The 25,760-nt window shown below is 67.0% G+C and overlaps 2 protein-coding genes across 2 annotated transcripts; both read right to left on the bottom strand.

Moving 5' to 3' along the window:
- Positions 1-714: 714 nt before the first annotated feature.
- On the bottom strand, positions 715-9,120 carry INS (insulin). Its single transcript, XM_043582020.1, has 4 exons — positions 9,115-9,120; positions 1,547-1,591; positions 1,165-1,367; positions 715-920 (listed from the first exon to the last, which is right to left on the bottom strand). Exons 3-4 carry the CDS (start codon positions 1,349-1,351, stop codon positions 775-777), a joined length of 333 nt encoding a protein of 110 aa, XP_043437955.1. The 5' UTR covers positions 1,352-1,367; positions 1,547-1,591; positions 9,115-9,120; the 3' UTR covers positions 715-774.
- TH (tyrosine hydroxylase) lies at positions 3,810-11,203 on the bottom strand. The gene is made up of 13 exons (XM_043582013.1): positions 11,100-11,203; positions 9,597-9,809; positions 8,371-8,545; positions 8,069-8,157; positions 7,584-7,651; positions 7,236-7,286; positions 6,706-6,851; positions 6,490-6,625; positions 6,277-6,346; positions 5,613-5,669; positions 5,278-5,373; positions 5,020-5,153; positions 3,810-4,197 (listed from the first exon to the last, which is right to left on the bottom strand). Exons 1-13 carry the CDS (start codon positions 11,187-11,189, stop codon positions 4,038-4,040), a joined length of 1,485 nt encoding a protein of 494 aa, XP_043437948.1. The 5' UTR covers positions 11,190-11,203; the 3' UTR covers positions 3,810-4,037.
- Positions 11,204-25,760: the final 14,557 nt, after the last annotated feature.

Here is a 25,760-nt window from a genome sequence, read left to right as displayed (position 1 = left end):
GCCCTGACCCTGGCCCTGTGGGCTGCAGTCTTGGGGGGCCACAGCCGGGATGCTGCCGCGCGCCAAGTCTGAGGGCCCTGCCCAGTGCCCGCGGGGTCTGAGTCCATCCGTCAGCTCAAGGGGTGCCGTATGGCTTTTCCTGATTCCTCCAGGGCTTCCTCTGGCTCGGTCTGCGCTGGGGCTGAGGCTGCCCCGGTCCGGCCCAGAGCCGGGTGGTGGAGGGGCCCTGAGAAAGGCCAGCCCCGGACAGCCTCTTGTGCCCTTCTCTGTCCCCTGCCCCTGCAGGACCCCCTCCCCCACCCACCTTTCCAAGGGCTTCCATCAGAAAAAACACTAAACGTAGAGCCCGCACGGCTAGGTGGGGAGAAGCGGCTGGAATGTTCTCATTCTCCTTCCTTGGAAAGCTCTCTGGGGGCCCTGAGAGCTCAAGGCTTTTGAATTAAGGGACTCAGCTCCCAGCCGGCCCCCAGGGCCCCCCAAACCCTTCTCTGTCTTGTCTTGAAGCGGCCAGGGATGGGGGCGGCGGGGGGAGGGTGCCCAGGGCAGCGGGGGGGGCGGGCAGACAGGAGCCTGCCCGTGCCCGGTGGGCGTGGGGAAAGCGCGGAGGGACCCGCGTAGACAGAGGAGGAAGGGGGTCTCTGCGGGCCCCCCCCCCCCCGCCCCGGCCCCCGGCCAACACCTCAGCCCCCGTGCCACACAGACCACGCGAGCGGGGCTCGTTCAAGGGTTTATTGGACGGGTTGGGGCGCAGGCGCGGCGGGCTCCGGGCGCCCTCTAGTTGCAGTAATGCTCCAGCTGGTACAGCGAGCAGACGCTGGCACAGCATTGCTCCACGATGCCCCGCTTCTGCAGGGGCGCCTCCAGGGCCGAGGGCTGCAGGCCGCCGGCGCCAGGCGCCTCCCCCAGCTCCGCGTCCTTCCCTGCGGGACAGCAAGGCGGACGGCCGCTCAGGGACAGACCGAGCCGCGTGCCGGCCGCAGGCTCCCGGGCCGCAGGGCAGGGCCAGGGCAGGAGCCCACACGGGGGCCCTCGGTGCCCGACGCGGGCCTTTCGGGATGTGACCAGGGGAACATGTGGTTTTTCTTTTTGAAAACTCCGGCCCGATTCCCCCGGGGCGCCAGGCGGGAAGCCGGGGTGGGGTTAGCGGGGGCAGCGGGGGCTCACCCTGAAGGTCCTCCGCCTCCCGGCGGGCCTTGGGCGTGTAGAAGAAGCCACGCTCCCCGCACACCAGGTACAGCGCCTCCACCAGGTGGGAGCCGCACAGGTGCTGGTTGACGAAGGCTCGGGTCGGGGCAGGGGTCCAGAGGCACAGCAGCGCCAGCAGGGGCAGGAGGCGCGTCCACAGGGCCATGGCGGGGGACAGCGACCTGGGGGACGGGCAGGGTTGAGGCCGGCGAGGGGCACGCGCCACACCCAGGACCCCCGCCCTGTGCTCGCCCCCCAGATGCTCTGTGCTGGGAGCCCTCGTCCTCCCGCCGGCTCGAGAGCCCGGGCCCGGGGCCCCGACACCCTGGACTCAGCTGACGGGGACCCCGTGGGGACAGACCTGCTTGCCGTCCGTGTCAGGGTGCAGGTGGTCCCGGGGGGGTGGCTGCTGGCTGCTGGGCCCCGCTGGCTTTATAGCTCCCGACCCCACCGCCTGGCCCATCGGGGCCCCCCGGTGACAGTGGCAGATGGCCTGGGGCTGAGGCTGCAATTTCTGGACCATTTCCCCGGTGCTGGGTCCGCGGGAACAGCTCCTCGGTCGTCAGCACCTCTCAGGCCACGGGGTCATTAGAGTCTTAACGAGGGGCCCGATGGCTGCTCACAGCTGGGGGCCAACGTCTCCCCAGGAGCAGAGCCCCACCCAGGCCTCGCCTGAGCCACATTTTCCACATTAGTCCCGGGGAGCGGGGGCCCCGGGGAGGGGGATTCTGCCCGGACCCTGGGCCCGTGCCACAGTTTCCAGTCTTCCTCCTGGGCCCCTTGGGTGGTGCATGGGGGAATATCCCCTCCCTGCTCACGGCCCTACCCCTACCTCAGCAAAGAAGCCTCGTTGAGACCCACCCCCCCACCCCAGCACCCTGGGGTGCCACAGGGAGAGCTGAGCTTGGGGACCAGCCACCATGTGGACTCTGGGGCTAGGCCTCTGTGTGGGGCCCCACATGACCCACCCACGTATCCTCTGGATGCCCACTCCTGTTTCTGGAGCCCCTGCCCGTCTCCCCCATGCTGACCCTTTTCAGACCGTCAGCCCCATTGGCCGCCACACGGTTTGGGTCCCTTGGTGCTCCCCAGCCCCCCGGACAGGACTGGGAGGGAGGCCAGGACCCTCTCCCCTCCCCCTGCCACCTGCAACCCTCTCTGGGCACCCCAGAGTCGGTGGGCCCTTTCCAGCTGAGAAAGGAGCTCAGCCTGCCTCCTCCTCTTGCCTCAGACCAAAGGGACAGGAGGGGTGGGGATGTCCTGCACCCACCCGCACCCCCAGCATGGACCCCACTCTCCAGCCTGGGGAATACCGAGACCCCCTGCCCAGGACGTCCTGCTGTGCACCCCTGGAGCAGCCACGGGACCACGAAGGGGCTGGCCACCTGCTCCGAGCTCAGCCCCGCCCCCCATGCGGGACTCTGTGCAGGCTGGATGCCCGCTCTCACGGGCACCTTCCCCACTGCCGCTTCCACCCAGGCCATGCTGAGGCGGTGCCCGCTATGACCCCCAAGGCCGCCACACAGCAGGGAAGGTCTGGGGGGGTGGGTTCTCTTGAGAGGACCATGCAGGACAGGGGGCTGGGTGGAGCTAGAGCCAGGTGAGAGGGCACAGCCCAGGGGCCGGTAGGGCTGGAGGGGGCCGGGGCTAGCCCTCAGCCCTTCCCCAGGGCTCACGGCCGTCAGAAATGGCCCCACTGGGGTAAGGGAGACCTGGGCACAGACAAGGTGCTTAAGCCACAGATGAGGGACGGACAGACCCCCACAGAGGGCTTGGGGCAGAGGGCTTTGCCTCGAGGCCTTTGACAGATGAGTCGGGGTTTGCCAGGCCTGCCGTCCTGAGAGCTCAAAGCCAGGGAGGGCCCTGGAGGTGTGTGGTGGTGAGTGGCCGCCAAGAGTGAGTAGGGCCTGGGGAGACTGGCTGGTGTCTCCCGGAAAGCCCCCAAGCCGCTCTCTCCAAGGACCAGGGGTAGGGGTGGGAGGGGGGCACCCTGGGCTGGGCCAGTCGTGGGGAATGCTGGGGGCCCGAGCCGGAAGGTCATGTCCAGACCCCTCGAGTGAGCGGAGGGGCAACTTGCAGCGCGTTGCCGGGGACGCAGGCCCAGAGAGGTCATCTGGGAAGCAGCTCAACTGAGCACTCCATCAACATACATTCTGGGGACAATTCCCAGGCCCTGCTCTGTGGGGGTGGGGCCCCTGTCCTCCTCCTAAGGGGGACACGAAGCTTGTGGCGAAGGCCCGGCCTGCAGGCCTGCCTCGGACAGCGCACCCCCCCCCCCCCCAACGACCGCACAGCTGTCAGCCCTGCCCCCACCCCAGGGACCGCCCCCCGTCCCCGCCCCCATGCTGCCACAGTGCTGAGATGCCACAGTCCTTCAGCCAGGACCCCCTCGGCCCTCCGGAGCTGCCGGGGGTGGGGGGGATGCTCAGCACAGGCTGGTCTTCTGGGGTGAGCCGGGCATCTGGGCACAGAGGGGTCTCCTGCCTGGCCTGGGCTGCCTGGCGAGGTCTCGGAGGAGGCGGAGTACAGAGGTGAAACCCTAGAGCAAGGCCAGGAGCAGGGTGTGAGGTTCCCAGCACACTGTCACGGCCCCGGAGCCCAGCACTCAGACGTGGAGGCCAGGGAGGTGCTCAGGGGGGTTCTCTCCTTTATTGAGATCGGGAGCGGGCAGCGCACAGCGTCACGGGCGGGACAAGGACGCCCGCAGGCCGAGCGGGGAAGCAGTGGGGCGGGGGTCAGCGGGGTGCCCTCCAGCAGGGACGGTCTCCAGCGGGCTCTGGGGCTGCCCGGGGACCCAGCCCCTCGCTTGGGCAGGGGCCGGGGGAGGCGGGGGAAGGGTCTCTCCCGCTGTACTAGCCGATGGCGCTCAGCGCATGGGTGAGGGTGTGCAGCTCGTCCTGGACGCCCTGCAGGGAGCGCCAGATGGCATGGGGACTGTCCAGCACGTCGATGGCCAGCGTGTACGGGTCAAACTTCACGGAGAAGGGGCGCTGGATGCGGGAAGCATAGTTCCTAGGGAGGGCAGTGGGTATGGACCCTGGGTCACCTGGCGGGGACTCAGGGGACCCTGGGGAGACGGGGAGGAGCAGGGGCAGAGTCTGCGGCCTCCAGGAGACGGCCTCCTTCATCCCTGCAGGGCTAGAGCTGCCTGCACCCCCCCAAAACTCTCCACGTGACCAACTGCTCGGACAAGATGGGGGACCGAGCCTACTGCAAGGGGAGGGACAGGGGAGGGACAGGCCTGTTCCAGGCAGATCTCTGCCGGACCCCCATCCCTTCCCACACCTCCTCCAGGCGGCCTTCCCCGGGCCGTGTGCTGTGCAGAGCCCCAGTTCTGTTGCTGGTCCTATGCTTGCTTCTGGGATCCAGCCCTCCCCCCACCTCCACTCTGAACACACCGCCCCTGGGCCTCAGTTTCCCCTGACTCGAAAATAAGACCCTCTCTGAGGATGAGCAGGTGGGACGCATCTCAGGCTTTGCCCTCTTGCCCAGACGCCGGTGGTCACATGCCCTCAGCCCCCCTCCCCGGAAGTGCCTGCTCCCTCCAGGCCCCCCAGGCTTTCCACACCGGCCTTCAGCTGCCCCTGCCCCCCTCCTCTGTCCCACCCCATGGCACCAGCTGCTTAGAGGCTGGGAAGGACCCCACACATCCTTCTTACAAAGGTCACACTCTGCCTCCTAACACGTGGCCTTGACCCGGCCACCAGCAGTTCTCCCCCTCCCTGGACTTTTTGGTTGGGGATCCTACTGTGGGAAGGGTGTGCACAGTGGGTTCACAGGCCCGGGCCTGCTGCAGGCTCGCCCTGTCCGGGGGCACCTGGGGGGCCTGGGCACCTGAGTTTGTCCTTGGCGTCGCTGAAACTCTCGGACACGAAGTAGACGGGCTGGTAAGTCTGGTCCTGGTAAGGCTGTACGGCTGCAGCATCCGGGTCGAAGGCCCGGATCTCGGGCTCCTCAGACAGAGAGTGCTGGGGGGAGGCCGCAGGGTCACGGGCCCCCCGCCCTGGCCCGCCGCGTCCCCCTCCCCGGGGGGCCTCCCGAGGCCTGGAGGCCATGTGGGTGGGGCAGGGTCCCCCGGTGGGGTGGCCTCACCAGGAGCTCCCCATAGGAGGACAGCAGTCCAGCACCGTAGGCCTTCACCTCCCCATTCTGCTTGCATAGCCCGAACTCCACCGTGAACCAGTACAGCTGGCGGGACGGGCACAGCGTTGGCAGAGGTAGCCGCTGCCCACACCGCGGCCCACCTACCCTCGGGCTGGGGCGCCCCCCACCCAGGGCAGAGCCCGGCCAGACTCTGGCGAGGTCACAGCATAAAGGTGACACTCCCCGGACAGAAGTGGGGGCCCAGGCCCAGGTGGGGGGGCCCTGCCCTGAAGCCAGGCACCCTGGGGCCAGCCCCCCAAGGCCCTGCAGGGGAAGGCGCCCACCGTGGACAGCTTCTCAATCTCCTCGTCGGAAGCCCCCAAGGACGCGAGCCCGATGTCCTGTGGAGGAAAGGGGAGGCTGAGAGGGGAGAGGCTCGGCCCAACACTGCACGGGCGCCTGCGTGGGGCGAGGACACCCCAAGGGCCTCCTGGACACCAGCTAGGATGCAAGGACCCTCTGGGGATTCGGGGACCCTCCCAGGATCCGGGGAGCCTCCTGGGATGGGGCATCTTCCCAAGATGCAAAGGTCCTCCAGGTATACAGGGCCCCTCCCAAGATGGAGAGGACCCCACAGGTATGCAGGTGTGGGGGGCCCTCCTAGGATGCAGGGACCCTCCCAGGATCAATCGAGGGCCCAAGACGTTTCTTCAGGAAGTAGCCAGCAGGTGGCAGCACAGGCCGTGGGAATCCGCACACCGGCCCGCTGCGCCAGGCCCGCCAACGCCTCCTCATTTTTATAAGCGGTTTGCCCAGAACAGGTCTAAGTGCAGCCAGTGCGGTTCACCCACCCCTCTCTTCCAGGACGATGCCTCTCCCTGAAGCCTCATGGGCCCAAGCGGGCACCGTCCAGCCACAGAGGGACTCGGGCAGGGCGCTGAGGCTCAGGCAGCACGCCCCCCAGCCCTCAGCCCGGTGGGTCCCCAGCCTGGGGCCTGGGGCACAAACCTGGGAGAACTGAGCGAAGGTGCGGTCGGCCAGCATGGGCACGTGCCCCAGCAGCTCGTGGCAGCAGTCCCTGTGGGGGTGGGGAGAGGGGCGGTGCTGGGGGGGGGGTGGTCCAGGGGCCCGGCTGCCGGCCCCCGGCCCCCTCCCTCTCTGCCGGCCCCGCGTGGGGAGGCTGGGCGGCAGGGGCAGGGCCCGGTGCAGGTGCACACTCACGGCTCCGGGGAGTGCATGGGCGAGGAGGCGTGTCGGATGTACTGGGTGCACTGGAACACTCGGAAGGCCAGGCTGGCCAGGAAGTCCCGGGCGGACAGCAGGCCGGCCACGGGCCGCAGCTGGAAGCCTGTCCGCTCTGCAAGGACCCCGGCCGGTCAGGGCGCCGGGCAGGGTGGGCGCCTCCCTCCTCCGCGCCTCTCCCCGCGGCCCGCGCACCCTTCAGGAAGCGGGACACGTCTTCCAGCTGAGGGATGCTGTCCTCCCGGTACCCGCTGAAACGCTCCAGCAGCTGGAAAGCCTCCAGGTATTCCCGGCAGGCGTGAGTGACGTAGAGGCCCTTGAGGGTGGTGTAGACCTCCTTCCTGCAGGCGGGGGTCTCAGGCGGGGGTCTCAGGCCTGGCTGTGGTGCCCCGCGTCCCCAGGCAGCCAGGCCTGCCCCCGACCTGGATGCCGGCCCCTCCCCTCCTCACTGTGCTCTGCCTTCGGCAGGCTCCACGGTGGGGGCGGGGGGGGGGTCCCCACTGCAGGCCTCTCGCTGGCCCCTGGAGACCCTGGCCACTGGGAGGGGCCTTTGCCCACGGCTGTGGGGGTTCCAAGGGACAGAGGCCGTGGGGACGGCCTGACCCACCGCCAGCCTGTCCCTCTAGACCGACAATCAGGGCCTTGGGAAGTCCTTTCCCCACCTGGCCATCACACGTGGGGACTTGGGGGGGTCTTCCACCCTGGGATGGGCACCGGGGTCTTACCAGGTGGCGATCTCCTCGGCCGTGTACTCCACACGGGGAATGGGGTCGCCACTGCAGAGGGGGGTGTGCAGTCAGCGGGGCCGCCTCGGGGGCGGGTGGGGAGGTCAAAGGGGCCCCCTCGCGAAGGGCGTGTGCAGAGCAGACAGGAGGGGCTTGGGGCTGGACGCCCAGCTGGCCGTGTGGCCGCAGCAAGCTGCCTGGTTTCCTCGACGTGACTTGGGGGCCCCGGCCAGTGACCACAGTGACAGTGTTGGTCAAAGACACAAAGACACCCCTCCCCCAGTGTGCCAGTGTGAGGCTACAGGACAGGGTCTGGGTCCCTGGGGCTGAGGCCCCAGGGGTCCTTACTGCTTGTACTGGAAGGCTATCTCCGCGATCAGCTTCCTGCGCTGCCGGTACGCCTGGTCCGAGAAACCCTGCCCGCACAGTGGACGCGCTCAGGAGGCCCCCCGCCGCTCCGCCCCGCCCCGCCCCGCCCCACCTGACCCCTCCCTCCCTGCCACCGCCCCCCCACCTGCTGCCCCGCCTCTCCCCACCCATTGCACCCTCCAGCCCAGCCGGGCCCCTCCCCACCAGTCACCCCTCTCCCCGCCCACGACCACCCCCCCAGCTCGCTGGCCCCCTTCCCTGCTCACCACCCCTCCCTGCCCACCAGCCCCGCTATGGCCGAGGCACCGGGAGGTGCCTGGCGGCTGCTCTTAGCCAGGCCTTGGTGGTTTGGCCAGGAGCTGGGCAGCAGACAGACTCCCCATCCAGGGTCGGCCTGGGGCCCACACCCACCACCCTGGCCACGAGTATGGGGACACAGGAGGCCCCGGGAGGCGGCAGCTCACCGGGTGACCCAAGTCCAGGTCAGGGTCAAACTTGGTGACCAGGTGGTGGCACTTGTCCAGCTCGGAAACTTTCCTTGGGAACCAGAAGACTTCGAGGAGGACGGAAGGGACACAGGCCTGTGTGAGCGTCGGGCCTCCCCCGGGGCTTTCTCGGGGGTCCCAGAGGGGCAGGAGGCCCGAGCCAGCAGGGAGGGGGTCCCCCAGGCCGCACGTGCGGTCACCTCAGGGGTCCCCTGCGGGAGCTTCTCTGCCCCCATCTCGAGGTCACGGGTAGCCCTCAAGGGCAGTGGAAGCAGCCTTACCCTTGTTCTCCCTGGCGCCCCGCACGTCCTCAGCCACCCGGCGCACGGAGCTGAGCAGGGCGGGCAGGTCCGCGCTGGGCACCTCACAGCACACAAAGTATTCCAGGTGGGGGCCCCCTGCGCGCGGCCTCTGGGCCGGCCGGGTCTCCAGGTGCCGGATTTGGGCCTCGAACGTCTTAGGGAACAAGGGAGAGAGAGATGGAGAGAGAGACAGAGACGGGGCGAGACAGAGATATGGAGAGAGACCGAGAGAGAGACGGGGAGAGACAGACGCAGGAAGGGAGAGGAAGGCGGAGAGGGGAAGGAGGAACCGCCCCGGGCTCTCCCCGGAGGCCCCGCCTAGACCTTTGCCACCAGGGATGCCCATGCTGTGCTCCACACTGAGATCGGACCCGTGGCCTGGGCCGAGCTTGTGGCTGGGGAATTGCATTTTGACCAGTGTGTGTAATGGGAGTCGTCACCGCGGCCCGTTAACCCAGTGTTGTGGGTGACGTGATGTGTCCCTCGGCCACACCCAAGCAGCCTGAGTCCCCAGCCGCTGGTCAGAAGGTCCCGCCATCCCTGGTGGTCTCATCTAGGCCCACTGGCCACCGGCCGCACCCAGGGGCTGGGGGCGGGGGGCGCCTAGATCCCACTGTGACCGGACCAGGAGGCTCAGCCCCCCTCTCGGACTAAGCCCACTGAGAGCCTGGGGGTCTGGCAGGAAGGCTTGCTCACCACCACCACCTCCCGTTGCCCAGCAACAAGGGCACACGGGTCTCGACGGGCCCTCAGGCCACACGGCGTCCAGGAGCTGGAACAGGCCAGCCGTAATATCATTTGGGCATTTCTGCCAAGGGCCAGCGTCCCGCCCGGCCTGCTGTGGTCACATCACCTGATGCAATCGGCCGTCACGTTAGCCAGAGCCCATCAGGGGCAGGCTATGAGGGGACCCTACTGTCCAGGCCGCCCTGCCAGGAGCCACACCGGCTCACCCCATGTGTGACGGGGTGGGGGCGGGGCTGGGAGGGGCAGCGGGGCTTGGTGGCCTCAGCCCAAGGGCTCAGGCTCAGGGAGTTCCTGAGATCGCGGGGGGTACCGTGAGGGCCACGGGGTCCCCAGAGCTCTGGGGGAGCAAAGCCCCCTCTCCCCGCTGCCCTCAGTGGCCTGGGCAGCCGGGGCTGGCCCCTGAAACAGCCAGGTCCGCACCAGCCACACTGGTCACACCAGTCACCTGCTGCCCTCACCTCGAACGCCTTCACGGCCCGGGACAGTGAGGCTTTGGCGCCCCGCAGGGTGAAGATCAAGTTGAGCGTGGCCCTTCCGTCCTTCTCCTTGAACACGGCGGTCTCCAGGGGGTCCCCGGGCTCCGAGGAGGCGGCCCCCGCGGCCTCTGCCTTCTCTCGCTCCTTGCGAGCGTCCTCGATGAGGCTCTGCCGTCGCCCGATGAAGCGCGGGGACTACGGGCAGAGAGCGCGCCAGCTCCCCCTGCCCTCGGGCCACCCCGGTCCCAGGCTCTGACCCGCTGGTGCCACAGCACAGGCTGTGCACTTGGGAGGGACCGGCAGGCCAGGCCTCGCCTATGTCCCCACCGGATGGTGGAGGGGGGGGGAGTGGGGGGCAGCCAGGAAGATGAGCGGCCACAGAGTGGCGGGAGGATGAGCCCACGGCACCCCCAGGCAGCCTTGCGTCTGTCCCCAGGCCCTAACGGGATGAGGCGACAGGAGGTGTGACTCAGGACCCTGAGGTAGACAGCGGCCAGAGCGCTGGGGAGGGCAGGGAAGTGACGTCTGGCTCCTGGGAGGCCCCCCCCCCAGGCCAGCCCCTCGGAATGACCTCTCCTTAGGGTCCCCTCCTGGCCCTTCCCCACAGCACAGGGACACGTGGCCAAAGTTAGCCCTTCGTCTGGACCCAGGTGCCCGGGGCTGCAGCCTGTCCCCAAGACCAGAGCCCGCAGGCCCGCGTGGGGGAGGAGCTGCATGTCTGGGGCTCATCCCTTGGAGCTGAACTTCCAGGAAGGTTCTGGTACCGTCGGGTCTTGGATGGTGGTGGTAAGGGTGCAGGAGAAGCCCCTCGAGAGTCCCCACTTGACCTCGGGGGATGGACAGAACCGGGGGGGTGGGGGGTGTCCCCGGGCCTCCCTGGGTGGGGAGGCCATCTCACTGAGAACCCGGGCAGGGGGCGGGGGGAGGGGGTGCAGTGGCCACCTGCAAATCACGTTTCCAGAACCCAAAGCCCATTTTCCTTAAAGGTCGAAACACGAAAGCCTATTTGAAACGTTGGGGGAGCTGACTGTTCCGAGACATCCCTGAAGGCCCCTCTTCCGGGCCGAGAGGGTCCTGGAGGTACTGGCCCGGTGAGAATCCCCAGTACAGACCTCTCGAACTCAGGGGGCCCTCGGGTGGTGGCTGACGCCTTGGGGACCGTCCTGGTGGCCAGGGGGGCCCGGGGTTGCTGGCAGGGGAGGTGGGATTCAAGACAGGAGGTCACACGCGGGCACAGACGCGTGGCTGGGGGACGGGTGACATGGCAGATGGAAATCGCCCTGGAGCCCCGACCGCCCTGGGGCTCGGAAGCGGGGTCCGTGCCTGTTGGCCCAGCACCTCCCACCACGAGCCACCGCCAGGGCCCGGGACGCGGTCACACGCGCACCACGCCCGGGGCCACGGCGTTGCGGGCACCCTGAGTCTGAGGCCCCTGCCGGCCTTCGGGGGACACGCCTGCGCTTCCGGCCCGTTCCGGCCTCTTACCATGATGGCTTCGGCCTGCTTGGCGTCCAGCTCGGAGACGGCCCTGCGGAAGCCCTTGGCCTGCGGCGAGGCGGCGTTGGGAGTGGGCATGGTGCGGGCGTCCGTCCGGGGCTCACCTCCACGGCCCTCCGCCAGGCGGCCTCTTATAGGCCGAGCTGACGTCAAGGCCCCTGTGGGCCCCCCACCTCCCACCTCCTCGCCTCCCCTCCTGCCGCCTGAGGGAGGCGGTGGGCGGGAGCCGAGTCGCGCAGGAGAAAGGGCTCTGTCCCATTAAATCTAATTGCGTCCCTGCCGCAGGCACCCGGCAGGGCAGCGGCCCGCGCTCTGAATCATCTTGGCTCCGGCGGGAGGGCTCTGCAGGGCTGGGGACAGCTGGGGCCCCCTTAGCTCCACACGCCCAGTGGGGGGACTGGCTGGTACACAGGGAGGTGCCATTCCGGGCCCCCCAAGAGCGCCCGTGACACGAAACCCCGCACCTCGGTGGCAGGTGGCCCAGAAACCCCCAAGACGAGAAACCCGGACCTAAACCTCGGAAGGATGTCGGGAGGCAATCTGCTTTTCCAGAAGATTCTTCACCAAATTTCCCAACAGGGTCCCAGCAGGAGTCTCATCTGTCCCTTGTCCCAGGTCCCTGTGGCCGGATCCCCAGGCACAGCCAGCGATACCCGGAGTGTTCCAGAAAGGCCCATCCCTCCAGTGTCAGGACACTGGGAAGCCGGGTGAGGGAAGTCTGCATCGATTGCCCCGTGGTTTCTGTGGCCTGTCCCCCACCCCGGCCTGCAGCCCACCCTCTCACGGCCCACTGCTCCCTCCCCATCACAGGTGCCACCGTCCTGGAGACCAGGGGACAGGAGGGCACCTCTCTGCAGCTGCGGTCCGGCATTGAGTGCCGGGGACGGTGGCCTCCCTGGTGCCCTGGGCGTTGTGGGCTCAGCAGGGAGGGTCTAGACCACAGCCCACCTAGAAGGGCAGGGTGGAGGGAGAGGAGCCCCCCCCCCCCCCGCCCCGGGAGGCCACTGCCCGGCCACTCCGTTCCAGAGACAGCGCACTGGAGGTGGGTGGTCCAGGCAGACTTACTTCCTAGACTCCCCTCCTGACCTCTACAGTCCACACCCCCGCTGGTCACCTCCGCCTCGGCCCAGGACCCACCCACTCTTCATCGCAGTGGCCGGCCGCCCCCTCTCCTCCAGGCCCGTTCCCAGCACTGGTCTGACCTTGTCATTCACAATTCACCTTGTCATTCACAACCGTCTGTGGCTCCCTACCACCCCCTGAAGGCAGCCTGAAGCCTCGGTCAGTGTGAAGAGAAATGCCTGCTCCCACCGCCCCCGCTGGTCTTCTCAGCCTAGGACAGTCCCACTTCCTGCTCCAGGAGGGCGTGGGGCTCCACGATGCCCAGCTTGAAACACTCACCCCCTTCTTCTTCCGGCGAGCTCCTACACATCCCACAAAGCCCGGCTCAGCCACCACTCATCCTGCGCCGGCCGTGCTTTCTTGCCTCTGGTATTAACCTCCCTGCTCTGCTCTCCTCCTGGCTCATGCCTCCTGCTCTACAAACACCCTGAGGGCAGGAAGCCCACCAGCTTGGCCCCACTGCGTCTCCTGGAACCTGGCGGAGGCCCCCATCTGTCTCGTCTCCTAGCCTCTGGGCTCAAGGACACATCTCAGTGGCCTCGGCTTCTAACGCCCGGCCCAGAGGAGGCCTTTCCACAGGGGGTGGACACAGGCCCTGGATGGCAGTGGAAGAATTTGCCCCGAGACCCCAGCAGTGAGGGCGGGAGTCAGGCTCCACCCCAGGGTGCAGGCTTCCGTGGCTGCGCCTGAGCCCCCAGGGTCCCACCCGGCATCCAGGCCTCCTGAAACCCTGGGCAGCCTCCCTGCCGCCAGGAGGCCCCCCAGGGCTCTCATCTGCCCCCTCTGGGGTGGGCTGCTAGGGACCCTTTAGTGATGTGGTCCAGGCCCGTCTGTTTGCCCAGGGGGCGCGGGCAGGGGTTAAATACCGCGCTAGAGGCGTGCGGACCTTTGCTGAGTGTGGATTTAACCTTTCGGCAAATGTCTTCCGCTGACACAAATATTGTTTTTTAATTCCTTCGCCTACCTGAGCCAGCGGGGGCCCGCATGCCAGTTCTCTGTGGGGGCTGAGCTTTCCGCATCCTTCCCTGGGGCCAGGTGGCCGTGGGCAGAGGGCAGAAGCCTGTGGGCACCCTCCCGCTCTGTCTGTCTGTGTGCATGTCGGCCCGTCCTGGGAAGCCTGTCCCACACAGCCGCCCTCCGGGGCTGGCTGGCCATACTGGGCCCGGTCTGGGCCCCTCCTCCATGCCCCCAGGTCCACACCGGCCAATGCTTCTTTCCTGGCTCAGCACCTCGTGTTCTCCGGCCTGACCATGGGTCCCCCTGCCTCCGGGGCCTCCCAGGCTCAAGCCTTCAGAGGGTGATCTGGAGTGCCTGCTGGCAGACCGTTGAGGAGTCTGTAGACCCATTCTGCAGAGGGGACACTGAGGCCCCAGGCGAGTGATTTCTCTGGTCCTGCAGCGTCTCGAGCCCGGGATTCCCAGCTCCCAAGACACCGTCCTTTCAGGATTCCGTGGTGTCGGTCCCCAGGCCACAGGGCAGGAATCAAAAGGGCGGACAGAGACCACCCGTCCCCGCCCCAGGGACAGAGGGCAGGGCTTCGAGCACTGCAGAGGCGGTGGGCACAGGAGAGGGCATGGGGCCCTGCTGACCAGACAGCCCTGAGCCAGTGTTCCCTCTGGAAGCCACCTCTTTGTGCCCGGGCCTCCGGAGGACTCCATAGCCCATAATGACAGGGTGCCGCCCCCTGGCATCGACCGGGCGCCTGGCGTGGGGCAGGGGCATTCAATCTCAGCTCCCTGGCCACGCCCCTGGGCACACCGCGGGGCCCCCTGGGGGGCCCCCGCCCTTCCTCTCCTCCCCAGACCACAGGCCGGACGGGAGCTGTGGAGGGAAACCGAGGTGGCACCTCTTCTGGGGGTCTTTGCCCTGTCGCCCCCCCGTGAAAAACCACATGCACACAGCCTGAGGCTCGTGCTCTCCAGAATCTGGAGGTCGAGGGCAACAAGAAGGGCTTTGTCAGGGGTGTCACCTGCGTCCGGGAAAGGTGCACAGCTGTCTCTCTCTCTCTCTCTCACACACACACACACACAGCCCCGGGACCCAGGGCGTCCATGACTCCAGAGAAGCCTTGTCCAGACCCCTGAGGCTGGGACCAGTGTCCTGCTCACGGGCCTTCACGGGCACACACACGTCCCGCTGAGGATTTGGGGGACACTCAGTCCACGCCTGGGCCCTGGGGTCCTCGGGGGCTGCTGGGGCCAGTGAGGCCTGTGTCCCCCCGCCCCTCCTGCCCGGGGCAGCTGCGTAGGCCCTGATGTGCGACCCAGCCCGTGGAGGACAGAGGCCCAGCCCCGGCTGCCTGCCTCTGTCCTCGCCCAGGCCCCTGCGTCTGGAGGCAGGCAGGGAGGGAGTCGCCCACCTTCCCCCAAGCTGCAAGAAGGCCCAAGATGCCCTGTCACACGGCCCGTCAGAGCTGAAATGTCAGAGCAATTAGCCCTAACGAGGCCATCGGATGGAGCTGAGCAGCTGGGCGGGCGGGTGCAGGGAGCGTATGGCAGGCCGGCGCCCCACGGGTCGATCCGACGCACTCAGGATAATTGGGCACTTGGAAGTCAGACCTGGAGGAGGAGACGTGAGTGGAACAGGACGTCTCCCCCGCCCCGCCCCCTCCTGGAGCCGCCTGGCTCCCTTCCCCTTGCCAAGTCCCGCCAGGCCCTCAAGCCCAATGTCTGTGCTTCCTCCTCCAGGAAGACCTCCTTGCTGGCAACCCACCTTTGTGGGGGTGGGAAAGGGGATCCTGGCTCGGCCCCTGGTCCCATCCACACGGGGACGAGGGGCACCAGCTTCCACTGACACCAGGGATCGGTGCCCTCGGGCCTCTGGAAAAGCTCTCCACGCCTTCCCGAAGGTCCCCCTCCAAGGTCCCTCCCGCGGGGGCCTGGGGCTGGGGCAGCTGGGGCTGGGCTTCTGCTGGCACGGAAGAGAGGGCACGACCCAAATGTGGTCCAGACCCAGACCCCGCAAGAAGGAGGGAGGCAGTGCCTGCAGGATTTGCGAAGGCCGAGGGGACTGGGCGGTGGTGTTCCTTCCAGGTGACCCAGGGCCCCGTGGGGGCAGAGGCAGGGAGGGGGTGGGGGAGGGGAGGGTCACAGAGGCCTCAGAGTCAGACAGCCTCGGGCGGCAAGGGGTCTCTGCAGCCCCTGATGACGGGCCGTCCCCCTGGGAGGAGGGGCAGTGTCTCCCGACCCGCAGAGCACCCCGACTGTCGTGGCACCCCCTTACGCTCACGCGCCTTCGAGGACAGGATGCTGGCCTCACATCGGGCTCCAGCCCCGTCACCTGGAGGCCCAAACGGGACATGAAGATGCAGGGGCCTGGAGACGCTGGCCCCTGGCTGTGCGTGCAGCCTGTGGTCAGGGCTCAGCTGTGCCTTTACTTGTCTGTGTGTGCGTGTGCACACGTGCGCGTGCGTGTCCTTTGGGTGCCCGTGTGCTCACGTGTGCACTTGGCGGGCAGCCGGGCCTTGGAAGGCCTGACCAGCCGTGGTGGGTGATCCACAGGGGGTTCCCGGCTCCACGGCCCTCCAGACCCTCACTCTGCCACGGCCGAGGCCCCGGGTTCCCGCCAGGTGCTCTTGGTCCCCTGGGGTCCGTGCCCATCGTCCCCAGGCACCCCCCACCCCGCCCCCGCCCCTGCGGTGACTCAGCCTGCCCGGCCCCTCCCCCGCCCTCCCGCTGGCTCTCAATCGCTGGCTCTCAATCCCCGCCCTCCCGCTGGCTCTCAATCGCTGACAAATTAGCCCCTGAAGTGCAGGAAGAGGACAGCTCCCTTGTCATTAGTCACTCACTCACGCAGCTGCACTTTGACAGCCATCAGATACAATTGCAGGGCCGGGTGGCCCCCAGCCCCCGCGTCCCCGCCACCCACCCCACCCACGGCCCCGCAGCTCCGGGCCTGTCGGTGAGAGCTGCCTGGTCCCTCGTCCCTGAGGCTCCGACAGGGGGGGCCCGGCTCTGGGCGCCCTTCCCCTTCACTGTCACCTGCAAGGCCCCGGCTGCATTAGCAGAGGCGCGGTGGCTGGGAGGGGACGGCGTGCTCTGCTCTGATGCCGGACGTCAGACCAGCCAGTGTGGCTTCCTCGAGGCCTCCCTGGGCTCTGCCTGGCCTCCATGGCACCCCCCAGCGGGGCCTGTCCACCTACATCCCGGGGCCACAAGTGCCTCGATAGTGCTCCCCGCACCCTCCTCCGGGCAGTGGGCTGGCGGCCAGGGCCGCCTCCGAGTCCTGACCCATCTGCCATTCTCACCACCGGCCTTCCCCGTGGGGCCGCTGGGCTCATGCCTGCTGTCTGTCTTGTTTCAGGGAGGTGTGGGGGGCTGCTCCGAGGTCCCCCTCGGTCCCCATACAGACATTTTGGGGATGAGGCCTCGGTGGCCGTTCCCACCCCTGGGGGAACGACAGGTCCCGGCCCTCGAGCTGCAGGAGACGAGGCGTTTTCCCTCATCTGTTCTCTGGAGAGACATTTTGCTCCCCCTGGCACCAGAGGCCCAGAGCTGGGGACCAGAGCACCGGTTACACGGGAGGCCCGGAGAGGGGTGGCCGGTGCTCCCTGTCCACTGCGGGGGGGCTCTACCGGCCCCGAACCGAGCATGCACACCTGAGGAAACTGAGGCTCAGACAGAACAGGCGGCCTCAAGCACACGGGAGGAGGAGCCTGGTCGCCTGCCCCGGCCGGGGGCGTTCCATGGGCAGCCAGCTCCGGGCCCGACCCGAACGTGCGTCCCCCTCTTGGGCCAAGCTCGGCCTGCCCCTGCTCGGCCTCCCCTCCCCCTGCAGCAGGCATCCTTGCCCCAGGGGCCAGCGGGGCTGAAAACCGAGTCTCGGGCCCCGCAGGGCCCTGGCAGCTGTAATCCTCCCGGCCCGGGTCTCGGGCAGCAGGGGCCGGGGGCACAATGACTTCAGGTGCCTTCGGCTAATCCCGGGGCTCAGAGGAGCCCCCGCCCCCCGCTGACATTTCCAGGCTGCGCGCTGCTGACCCCGCTCGCCGTGATATTTAGACAGGGCTTATCCGAGATTACTTATTTTTGATGACTCCGGGGCCCGGGAGGAGCTCAGCTGATGTGAGCTGGCCCTCCTGGATCTCAAGCTTGTTTTTAATAAACCCGTCCCGGCTGGCCCAGCTCCCTCCGCCACGGGCCACAGCCCCCATGTTCCCCACCCGCACCCCCAGCCCCGGGGGCTGGACAGAGAGCTTGCGGAGGTTCTCCTGTGGCTGTTGGACGGGGCCTCGGTTCCCACACCAGGGGCAGGTCCCGCGGAGCCACCAAAGCTGAGGTCCCTGACCCCCCCTGCCCCCCACAGTGGGGGTCAGGAAAGGCTGACCGCTCCATCCACCAGCCTGTTCACACATTCACCCACTCGCACACCCAACACGCATTTCCTGGGGTGCCCTTTGAAAACGACGGGTCCCCGCCTCGAGAGCCATTAATTGGACAGAACCTTCCAGGCTTCTGTCTCTTTGTCTTTGTGGGCACATCCGTCCCCTGCTTCCCCAGTCCCTGCGCAGTGGGCCCTGTGTGCCTGTTAAAGAAACAAAGAGAGACATTCGGCGGGGGGGGGGGGTGGTGGTGGCACGCCAGGGTGCTGGGGTGCCCACAGTGTTGGGGTGCACCGTGCCAGCCCTGGCTCCCAGCGGCTGCCCACAGGCCTCACACCTGCTCTGGCCACTCTGCCTTCTCCATCCCGAAGCCCACCCCACCCCCCGGGCAGGGGTGCCCCACAGGCTCCTCGGGACGCCCTCGCTGCCCTCCCCCCCACCCCACCCCCACTGCCTGCAACTGTTCTCCATCCCAACTGCTGCTCGTGTTATTGGTTTTGAAAAAATAATTCCTTTTTTTTTTCAACGTTTATTTATTTTTGGGGGGATGGAGAGAGACAGAGCATGAACGGGGGAGGGGCAGAGAGAGAGGGAGACACAGAATTGGAAATAGGCTCCAGGCTCTGAGCCATCAGCCCAGAGCCTGACGCGGGGCTCGAACTCACGGACCGCGAGATCGTGACCTGGCTGAAGTCGGACGCTTAACCGACTGCGCCACCCAGGCGCCCCTGTAATTCCTTATTTTTTAAAATCATGGTAAAGTAGACACAACAAAAATTATCATATGTCCATTTTTTTGAATGTTTATTTTTAAGAGAGAGACGGAGACAGGCTGCGAGTGGGTTAGGGGCAGAGAGAGGGAGACACAGAATCTGAAGCCGCTCCAGGCTCTGAGCTGTCAGCACAGAGCCCAACAAGGGGCTCAGACCCACGAACCACGAGATCATGACCTGAGCTGAAGTTGGTGCTTAACCGACTGAGCCGCCCAGGCGGCTCCACCATATATCCATTTTAAGCACACAGCTCAGCGGCACTAAGCACGTTCATACAGTTGTGCGGCCGTCCCCACCCCCCCGTCTCCAGAACTTTCCATCTTCCCCAACGGAAGCTCTGTCCCTGTGAAACACGGACCCCCGGCCTCTCCCCCAGCCCCGGCGCCTACCGTCCACTCTCTGTCTCCGGGAATCTGGAGACTCCAGGGACCTCGTGTGAGTGGATCACACGTGAGCATCACGTTCCCCGGGTCCATCCACGTGGTGGCAGGTGGCAGAACATCCGTCCTCATCAGGGCCGAGCGACAGTCCAGGGAGCGGACGGACTACGTCCGCCCACTCGTCCGTCGGTGGACACGGGGTCACTTCCGTGTTTCAGCTGCTGTGAACGTGGGTGTGCAAATACCCACTCGAGTCCCTGCTCTCAGTTCTTTGGGTAAATACCTGGAAGAGGAACTGGGGGTCACACGCTCGTTCTAGTTCCAATGTTTGGTTTGCACCCACACCCGCACACACACACACACACACACACACCCACGCACACCCTCACACGCGGAAACCCCCAGGTCCCCGGGGCCTGGCCCTGCAGGCTGAGCCCATCGGGCAGAAGTGGGAGCTCCGGCACCTTCCTGGGGCTGCTGGGGCTGCTCCCTCCGGGTAGCCGGAGCGCCTGGTTTCCGAGGCTTCCCCAGCAGTCCGCGTGAACCACCTTCGTGTTTTCCCCAAGTGACGGGCATGAAAAGGAACCTCCCTGACCCTCTCAGGCTCCCGGTCACATCCTCCTCCTGCGAGAGCAGTCCCTTCTCCCCCCCCCCCCCCCCGCCCTCCCTGCAGGGACTGTGCCTTCTGTCCCGGATGGAGGACCTCCGCCTAGGCTCTGGACGCCAGCCCCCTTCCGCAAGGACTCTCCCCCGGGGCCCGGCCCGCCTGTCCCTGTGACGGAGACTCTCGCCACAGAAGGGTCGGGCGGTGAGCCTCTGCCGTCACGGTCCTGGCCGCCTGGGCCTTGTCTAGGAGCCCCACCCCGAGTGGTGCCCGCTAGAGGGGGAAAGGCAGCCTTCCTCCGCCTCCCCCGCAGCCCTGGGGGGGAGTCCCCGACTTCACCGTTAAGTGGATGAGAATTCCACAACCTCAGCCCTGTTGCTTTGCTTTTATAAACGGCAGGCGGGAGGCTTGCCAAGATCTTCTGGATTGGGGTGAGCAGCCCTGCGTCCCCGTGGACGTGGAGGGGGATGTCGTGGCGAGGGGGGGGGGGCGTGCGACCTCCTGGGGCGGATGCTGAGGTTTTGATGTTTATCAAAAGGTCAGGGGTTACGAAAGGCAGAGCAACTCCGTCAGGGTGACAAGCGTTGACACACAGCAGGCGCCCCTAAAGACGGAGGGGGGACCGGTGCCCCCCTCTCTGCGGGGGGAGGCGTAACGTGAGAAGCTTGACTCTGTCCAGACCGGCTAGGGCCACGCTGGGGACTCCCAGGGCTCAGACTGTCTGGGGGCTCGTCTGGGGGGCCGGCTGCAGGCGGGCAACCACCTACCTTCCCAAGGACGTTTGCTCTGGAGCACAAAGCGGCGGAAACTCAATCCACCTGTGCGGTCACTGTCGGAAGCGGGGGATTAGGGGCGGCGCTGGGGGCTTGCAGGACCGGATCTCAGGGGTTCTGGTGGGCGGTGGGGGGGACACAGGAACTTCAAATGGCCCACTGTCCACTGGGTCAGGCAGGCCCGTTCCTCCTGGGTCTGTTCCTCCTCTGTGCACAGACAGTGACCTTCCAGGCCAGCATCCTGGTCCCCCTTTCCTGGCCTCGCCCTCTCCCGGGTGGGGATCCCTGTGGCTGGGACTTGTGTCCCCCACCCGATCCGCCTCCTTCTCCCCATTCCGCACATTGGCTCCGTGGCCCCGGGGTCTTTCTCCTCCTCCACATCCACACAGGCATTTGGGGTTACCAACCAGAGCACGCTGTGGGCCCGTGAGACGCCCTCGGTGGCCTGGGACCCCGAGACATGCCTGGGGGCGTCTTGCCTCCTCCAAGCTGCTCTGCTGTCTCTCCCTGGCCAATGTCCTCTGACACTAGTGTCCCAGTGACCTCCCCAAACTCCACTGCCCCGGTCACACTCTCGCTCAAGCATCGCCAGTGGCTCCCGGTGCCTGTTAGCGACAGCAGGACCCCATCGGGCGCACGGGCCCAGAGTGCCCACCAGCCCCGCCACGCCTTTCCAGAACACCCCCTTCCCTCTGTCTGCACACTTCCACCTTCAGATTCCAGGGGAGGGCCTCCCCTGACCCCATGAACAAAATCCCCAGATATTTTTGGACATCAGTGGGAATGGACACTGACCCCGACCTGCTTCAGAGGCCCCAGAGGAGCTTGGGGGCACCAGACAACGCCCCTGGGGAGTCCAGGGGGGCCACGGAGACGGCCAGCCCGCTGGCCAGCCCTCTCCAGATTATAAACCACCCTGCAATCCCACCGGAGGCTGAGGGGTGCGGTCACTGCCAATGGAGCCCGAGAGGCAGAAGAGTGAGACCCGCCCAGGTGCCCTGGGCGCGCTGCGCATGCAGGGGAAGGGGGCAGGATGCCCTGGGGGGCTGCTCACGGGCAGGGGCAGCGCTGGAGGGCTCCTGGGGAGTGGCTGCTGGAGAAGGCCGGGCCAGGCTCGGGGAGCGCTGCTCTTGGTGACGAGCTCCTGAAAAGATGAACACGGATGCTTGCACACACACGGGTGCACACACAGACCCGTGCCCGCGCGTCCTCTTGCACAGGCTGTGGGGGGACGGCCGCGTCCACCGGGAGCCCGTGGTGGGTGTTGTGTGCGTGCGCGTGGACGCCCACATGACAGAGAAGGGAGCCTGCCTGAAAAGCGACCGCAGAGCCAGCCCCGCTGCTCCCCATTTCACTGTCCTTTGCCAGTTTAGCGCTGTCCCGTCTGGTCAGCGTGCCCTGAGGGCTGGCTGGAGGGCGGGGGAGGGCCGAGCTGGGGCAGAGCCAGCAGCCCGTCTCCAAGAGGCGCTGGGCACATAAGCCCACCCTGGGGCCCACAGAGACGCGTCCCTCAGGGGCCCTCGCTGCCTCCCTGCGGGCTGATCACCGCGGTGCCTGGGGATGCACAGCCGCGGAGGCAGCCCGCAGGGAGCCTTGCCCCCACCAGACAGGGGAGGGGACCCCCCAGGGCAGGGGGTCCCAGGCACACAGCCAGGCAGCCCAGGGGCGAAGTGACAGAGATCCTCCCCGCCCTGGTCTCGGATGCAGGCAGAGAGGGAAGGGCGGGTCCCTCCTCCCCCTCCGGTGCTGGGGTGCTCCCCGCCGGGCACAGAGGGCAGAGGCGGCCGCCCGGCCTCCCGGAACCCGCGGTGCCTCCTGATCTGATTACGGCCCCCAAACCCGGGCCAGGGCGGGCACAGCCCAGGGGCCCCGTGGGCAGAAGGCCCTGTCCCTCCAGATGGCCAGGCTCCACTCCTATTCATTCCGTCTGCATTAAAAGCCTCGGGACCGTTTATTGATTTTGTAATCAGGCCTGTTATCTGCCGTTACGCAGCACAGGGAACAAAATGAAAGGGAACAGGAGCCAGCGGGGAGCGCCGGCCGCCTGCCGCTTAGCGCCCCCTGCGCGGGGGCGTCTCCGAGCATCTTCTGCCCTGGCTGTCCAGCTCCGCTGGGCCCCTTCATGCAGCCCGGCACCCAAAGGCCGTCCCCAGAGTCTGCACAAGCCGGCCCGCTGCAAAGGAGTGGGAGGGACGCGGTCCAGGCTGAGGTCGCACGGGGGCACGGTGACATCCCAGCGCTGCCGTGTAAATGGCTCGGAAAGCGCTGGCCTGTCTCATTACGCTCCGCGGCCCGCTTTCTGCGGAAACAGATGCGTACTAATCGCCAGAGGAGACCATTATTGTTCCCCTTATCTGTCCACCATCGACCCTGGGGCCGCGGGGAGCACCGCGCGGGTGGCTCACACGCAGGCACACGGGAGAAGAACCGCAGGAACGTGGAAATCTAGGCGCCCCTGGAGCCGCTGACCTGGGTGCCGAGGAAGTCCGGCGCCGGCCTGCAAGTGCCGTGCGCCCACCCGGCCGCCCGGAGCCAGTGTGCAGGGGCTGGGCCCGGGGGTGGGAGAGAGACGCCTGCGCCTGTCCCCCGTCCGAGGCGCCTCTGCGTGGTCGTCTCCGGACTCACCAGCACCTGGACCCCAGGCTGGCCCCGGAGAGGCGCGCGGGGACTGGGGGCCACCCCACGGGGAAGCTTCGTTTTCCCCAGTTGTCCCTCGACCCTGTTGAGATTTTCATGGGCACGTGGGATCCTCTGGGGGCCAGGTGGACGGGGTGTTTGTGGCTTGAGGCGTGTTACTGAAGGACCAGTTGGGGTTTCTTTTCTTTGTTTATTTTCGAGAGAGGGGGGTGGGGAGGGTCAAGAGAGAGAAGCCCAAGCAGGCTCCAAGCTGGCAGCACAGAGCCCGACCTGAGCCGAAACCAGGAGTCGGACGCTTAACCGACTGAGCCCCCAGGCGCCCCCTGAAAACCCAGTCTTTTTTTTTTTTACTTTTTTTTTCAACGTTTATTTATTTTTGGGACAGAGAGAGACAGAGCATGAACGGGGGAGGGGCAGAGAGAGAGAGGGAGACACAGAATCGGAAACAGGCTCCAGGCTCCGAGCCATCAGCCCAGAGCCCGACGCGGGGCTCGAACTCACGGACCGCGAGATCGTGACCTGGCTGAAGTCGGACGCTTAACCGACTGCGCCACCCAGGCGCCCCTGAAAACCCAGTCTTAACTGAAATCTTGATTATAAAATTAATCCGGGCTCATTAGAAAAACTGCAAAGGACAGAAGTGCATGGAGGAGCAAATACCAAGTTTTCCTTCCAGAAACCCTCAAACAAACAGAAGGGCCCCTAGGAGACAACCTGATTCCCCCCAGGAGCCTGGACAAGCCGGGGTGCTCAGTTCGGAGGGGCCCCCGTGTGTGACAGCGGTCGGAGCCCTTCCGGCACGAGGCCCGCCCCCCCCCCCCAGGTGCTGGCTGTGTTCAGGGAGGCACAGGTGGACGTGTTTGGGGGCTCAGCTCTTCAGGCGTCTCTCATTCTTTAAGGCAGGATGCAAATGGGCCCACGTGGCCGTGCACGGTGCCTGGCGGATGCTGGTGTCGTGGTGACAGTCTCTGTGGCTGAGAGAGCCGCCCGCCGCCCCCCACAGAGGGCCCGTGGTGGGATGTGGCTCGATTTCTCAGGACGAATCGGATCTCCACGCCGTGGGCCGCCCCCTCCAGCCTGGGACCTGACCCCGTACTCGGGCGGCAGGATGCCCCCCGCGCCGGAGGCCTGGGTCCCCTCCACCGACAACGGACCTGTCCCCAGCTCCACTCCATGGGGCCTCTCCTCGATGGAACAAGAAGGATGGGCCCTCCCAAATTCACCCCTGCTTGACGGAGGGGAGTGGAGGGCAGGGGGCATCCCACCAAGCCCCCGAGACCTGGGCAGTTTTCTACAGGGGAGCAGCCTCGGGATGGCCTCTGGGCCGAGTCAGTTCTGCACTGGGAATGCGTGGGGGCCTATGGCAGACAGCCACCCCCCCTTCTGGCAAGGACAGGGGACCTCCTGCTCCCAGGGTGATGGCTGGCCACAGCCCCGCCCACTGAGGGCTCAGGAAGGCCATTCTGAAAAATCCTGTTGCTGTATGGGGTGGGGGGGGGGGGCGGGGAGCCTGGGGTCCGGGTTCGATGCCCCCCGGCACCTGGCAGGAAGGAGGCTCTGCCCCCCGGGGGCCACTCCCAGGCACAGAGGAGGTTGACTCTGATGCCACGCCGGAGAGGAGGCCCTGGCGCCCACCTCCTGTCAGGGGTCTTGACCCAACAGCTCACGAGGCGGTGGGAGCTGGCGAGGAGACGGGGTGGCAGTGATCACTAACAGTGGCCAGCCGGTCACCGGGCCTGGCATCCCCGGCCCAGGCTGTGCTTCTGCTGCGGGCTCACGGCTCTCTCTCCCGCGGGCACATCCTGACCTTGCCGGCGGGCACCTTGGAGCTGCTCTGCTCCTCCAGCCTCTCCACCAGGGAGGCCCTGGTTTGTGTCACCCTGACAGGTGACAGCCGCTCTGCCACCAGGGGTTGGGGGGGGGGCAGAGAGAGCTGGGGAGACGGATGGAAGGACAGCGGGGAGTGGGGACTTACTCGGAAGACAGGGGTTGGTCCGGGGTACTGGGTAGGGGGAGCGGACAGAGCCAGCAGGCACAGTGGGGAGGGCAGGGATGGAGGGGGAGGGCAGAGGGGGGCGCGAGCTCACCTTCTCGAAGGCACTGAGCTCCAGGGCACAGGGCGGGGACCCTGAGGGCCATGCAGGGGGCGGGGAGGGGGAGTAGAGCCACCCAGCAAGGACCTCCTTCCTTGCCGTCCCCCTCACCACCGGGGCCGGGCGACAGAGAGGCCAGCCCCTCCTCAGGCCACGTGCCTGGGACCCTCCGGACTCAGCCCAGTGCCCCCCCTCCAGCAGCACACCCAAGCGGCACGTTAGGAGCCTGGACCCTGCACCCAGGGGCCCATCACCCGACGTCGCTCTTGTGGACTGTGTGTGTGCATGTGAGTGTGTGCACGTGTGTGTGCGAGTGTGGGTGTGCATGCGCACGTGAGTGAGTGTGTATGCACGTGTGCGGGTGTGCACCTGTCCAGAGGTGACGATGGCTGCAGGGGGGATGAAGCCTGTCCTGGGAGGGGAAGGGACACCCGACGGAGGGCATCCGGGTGTTGGTCCTCATGACGCAGTGGGCGGGGACCCACCCACAGCTGTATCACCATGGATGGGGCAGGGGGTCAAGGGACCTATCTGTGACCTTGAGCAGGTGGCCAGCCCTCTCCAGGCACTGGGTTCTCTCTCCAGCGGTGGTGGAGGGAGGGTGGGGTGGTTCTGCAGGGGTATGTAGGGGTGTGCACAGTGGAGTGTGTCGTGGGGGTACATGGGTATTTCTGCAGGGTGAGCGTGTCGGCATTGGGTCTGTGGGGGGAGCGGGTGGGTGTGTTCTTTCAGGGTGCACACACGGCGGGTGGGACACGGACGGGGTGGGGTCCACAGGCCCTCCCAGCACCCCGAGTCCCACACCCCTGGAGCTTGCCCTGCAGACCCCCGCACCTCACTCACGCGCAGGCCCCCACCGCCCAGCCTGCACTCACCGGCTCTCTGGGCCCGGTGCTGGCCGCCCTCACAGCCGTGGACCCTGAACGGGCTGTGCCCCCCGCACCCCAGCT

This window comes from Prionailurus bengalensis, chromosome D1 (genome assembly GCF_016509475.1).
Source record: "Prionailurus bengalensis isolate Pbe53 chromosome D1, Fcat_Pben_1.1_paternal_pri, whole genome shotgun sequence".
In the NCBI taxonomy this organism is placed as follows: Eukaryota; Metazoa; Chordata; class Mammalia; order Carnivora; family Felidae; genus Prionailurus; species Prionailurus bengalensis.
Note: the sequence above shows the minus strand (reverse complement) of the source record. Positions and strands in the feature narration are given on the sequence as shown.

Excerpts from the sequence above, each read along its gene's own strand:
- INS (XM_043582020.1), bottom strand. The coding sequence starts at position 1,351 with ATGGCCCTGTGGACGCGCCTCCTGCCCCTGCTGGCGCTGCTGTGCCTC. Across the intron at positions 921-1,164 it reads GGAGGCGGAGGACCTTCAGG|GGAAGGACGCGGAGCTGGGG; the intron begins GTGAGCCCCCGC and ends GCTGTCCCGCAG.
- TH (XM_043582013.1), bottom strand. The coding sequence starts at position 11,189 with ATGCCCACTCCCAACGCCGCCTCGCCGCAGGCCAAGGGCTTCCGCAGG. Across the intron at positions 6,347-6,489 it reads CCCATGCACTCCCCGGAGCC|GGACTGCTGCCACGAGCTGC; the intron begins GTGAGTGTGCAC and ends CCACCCCCACAG. Across the intron at positions 5,374-5,612 it reads AGATTGAGAAGCTGTCCACG|CTGTACTGGTTCACGGTGGA; the intron begins GTGGGCGCCTTC and ends CCGTCCCGCCAG.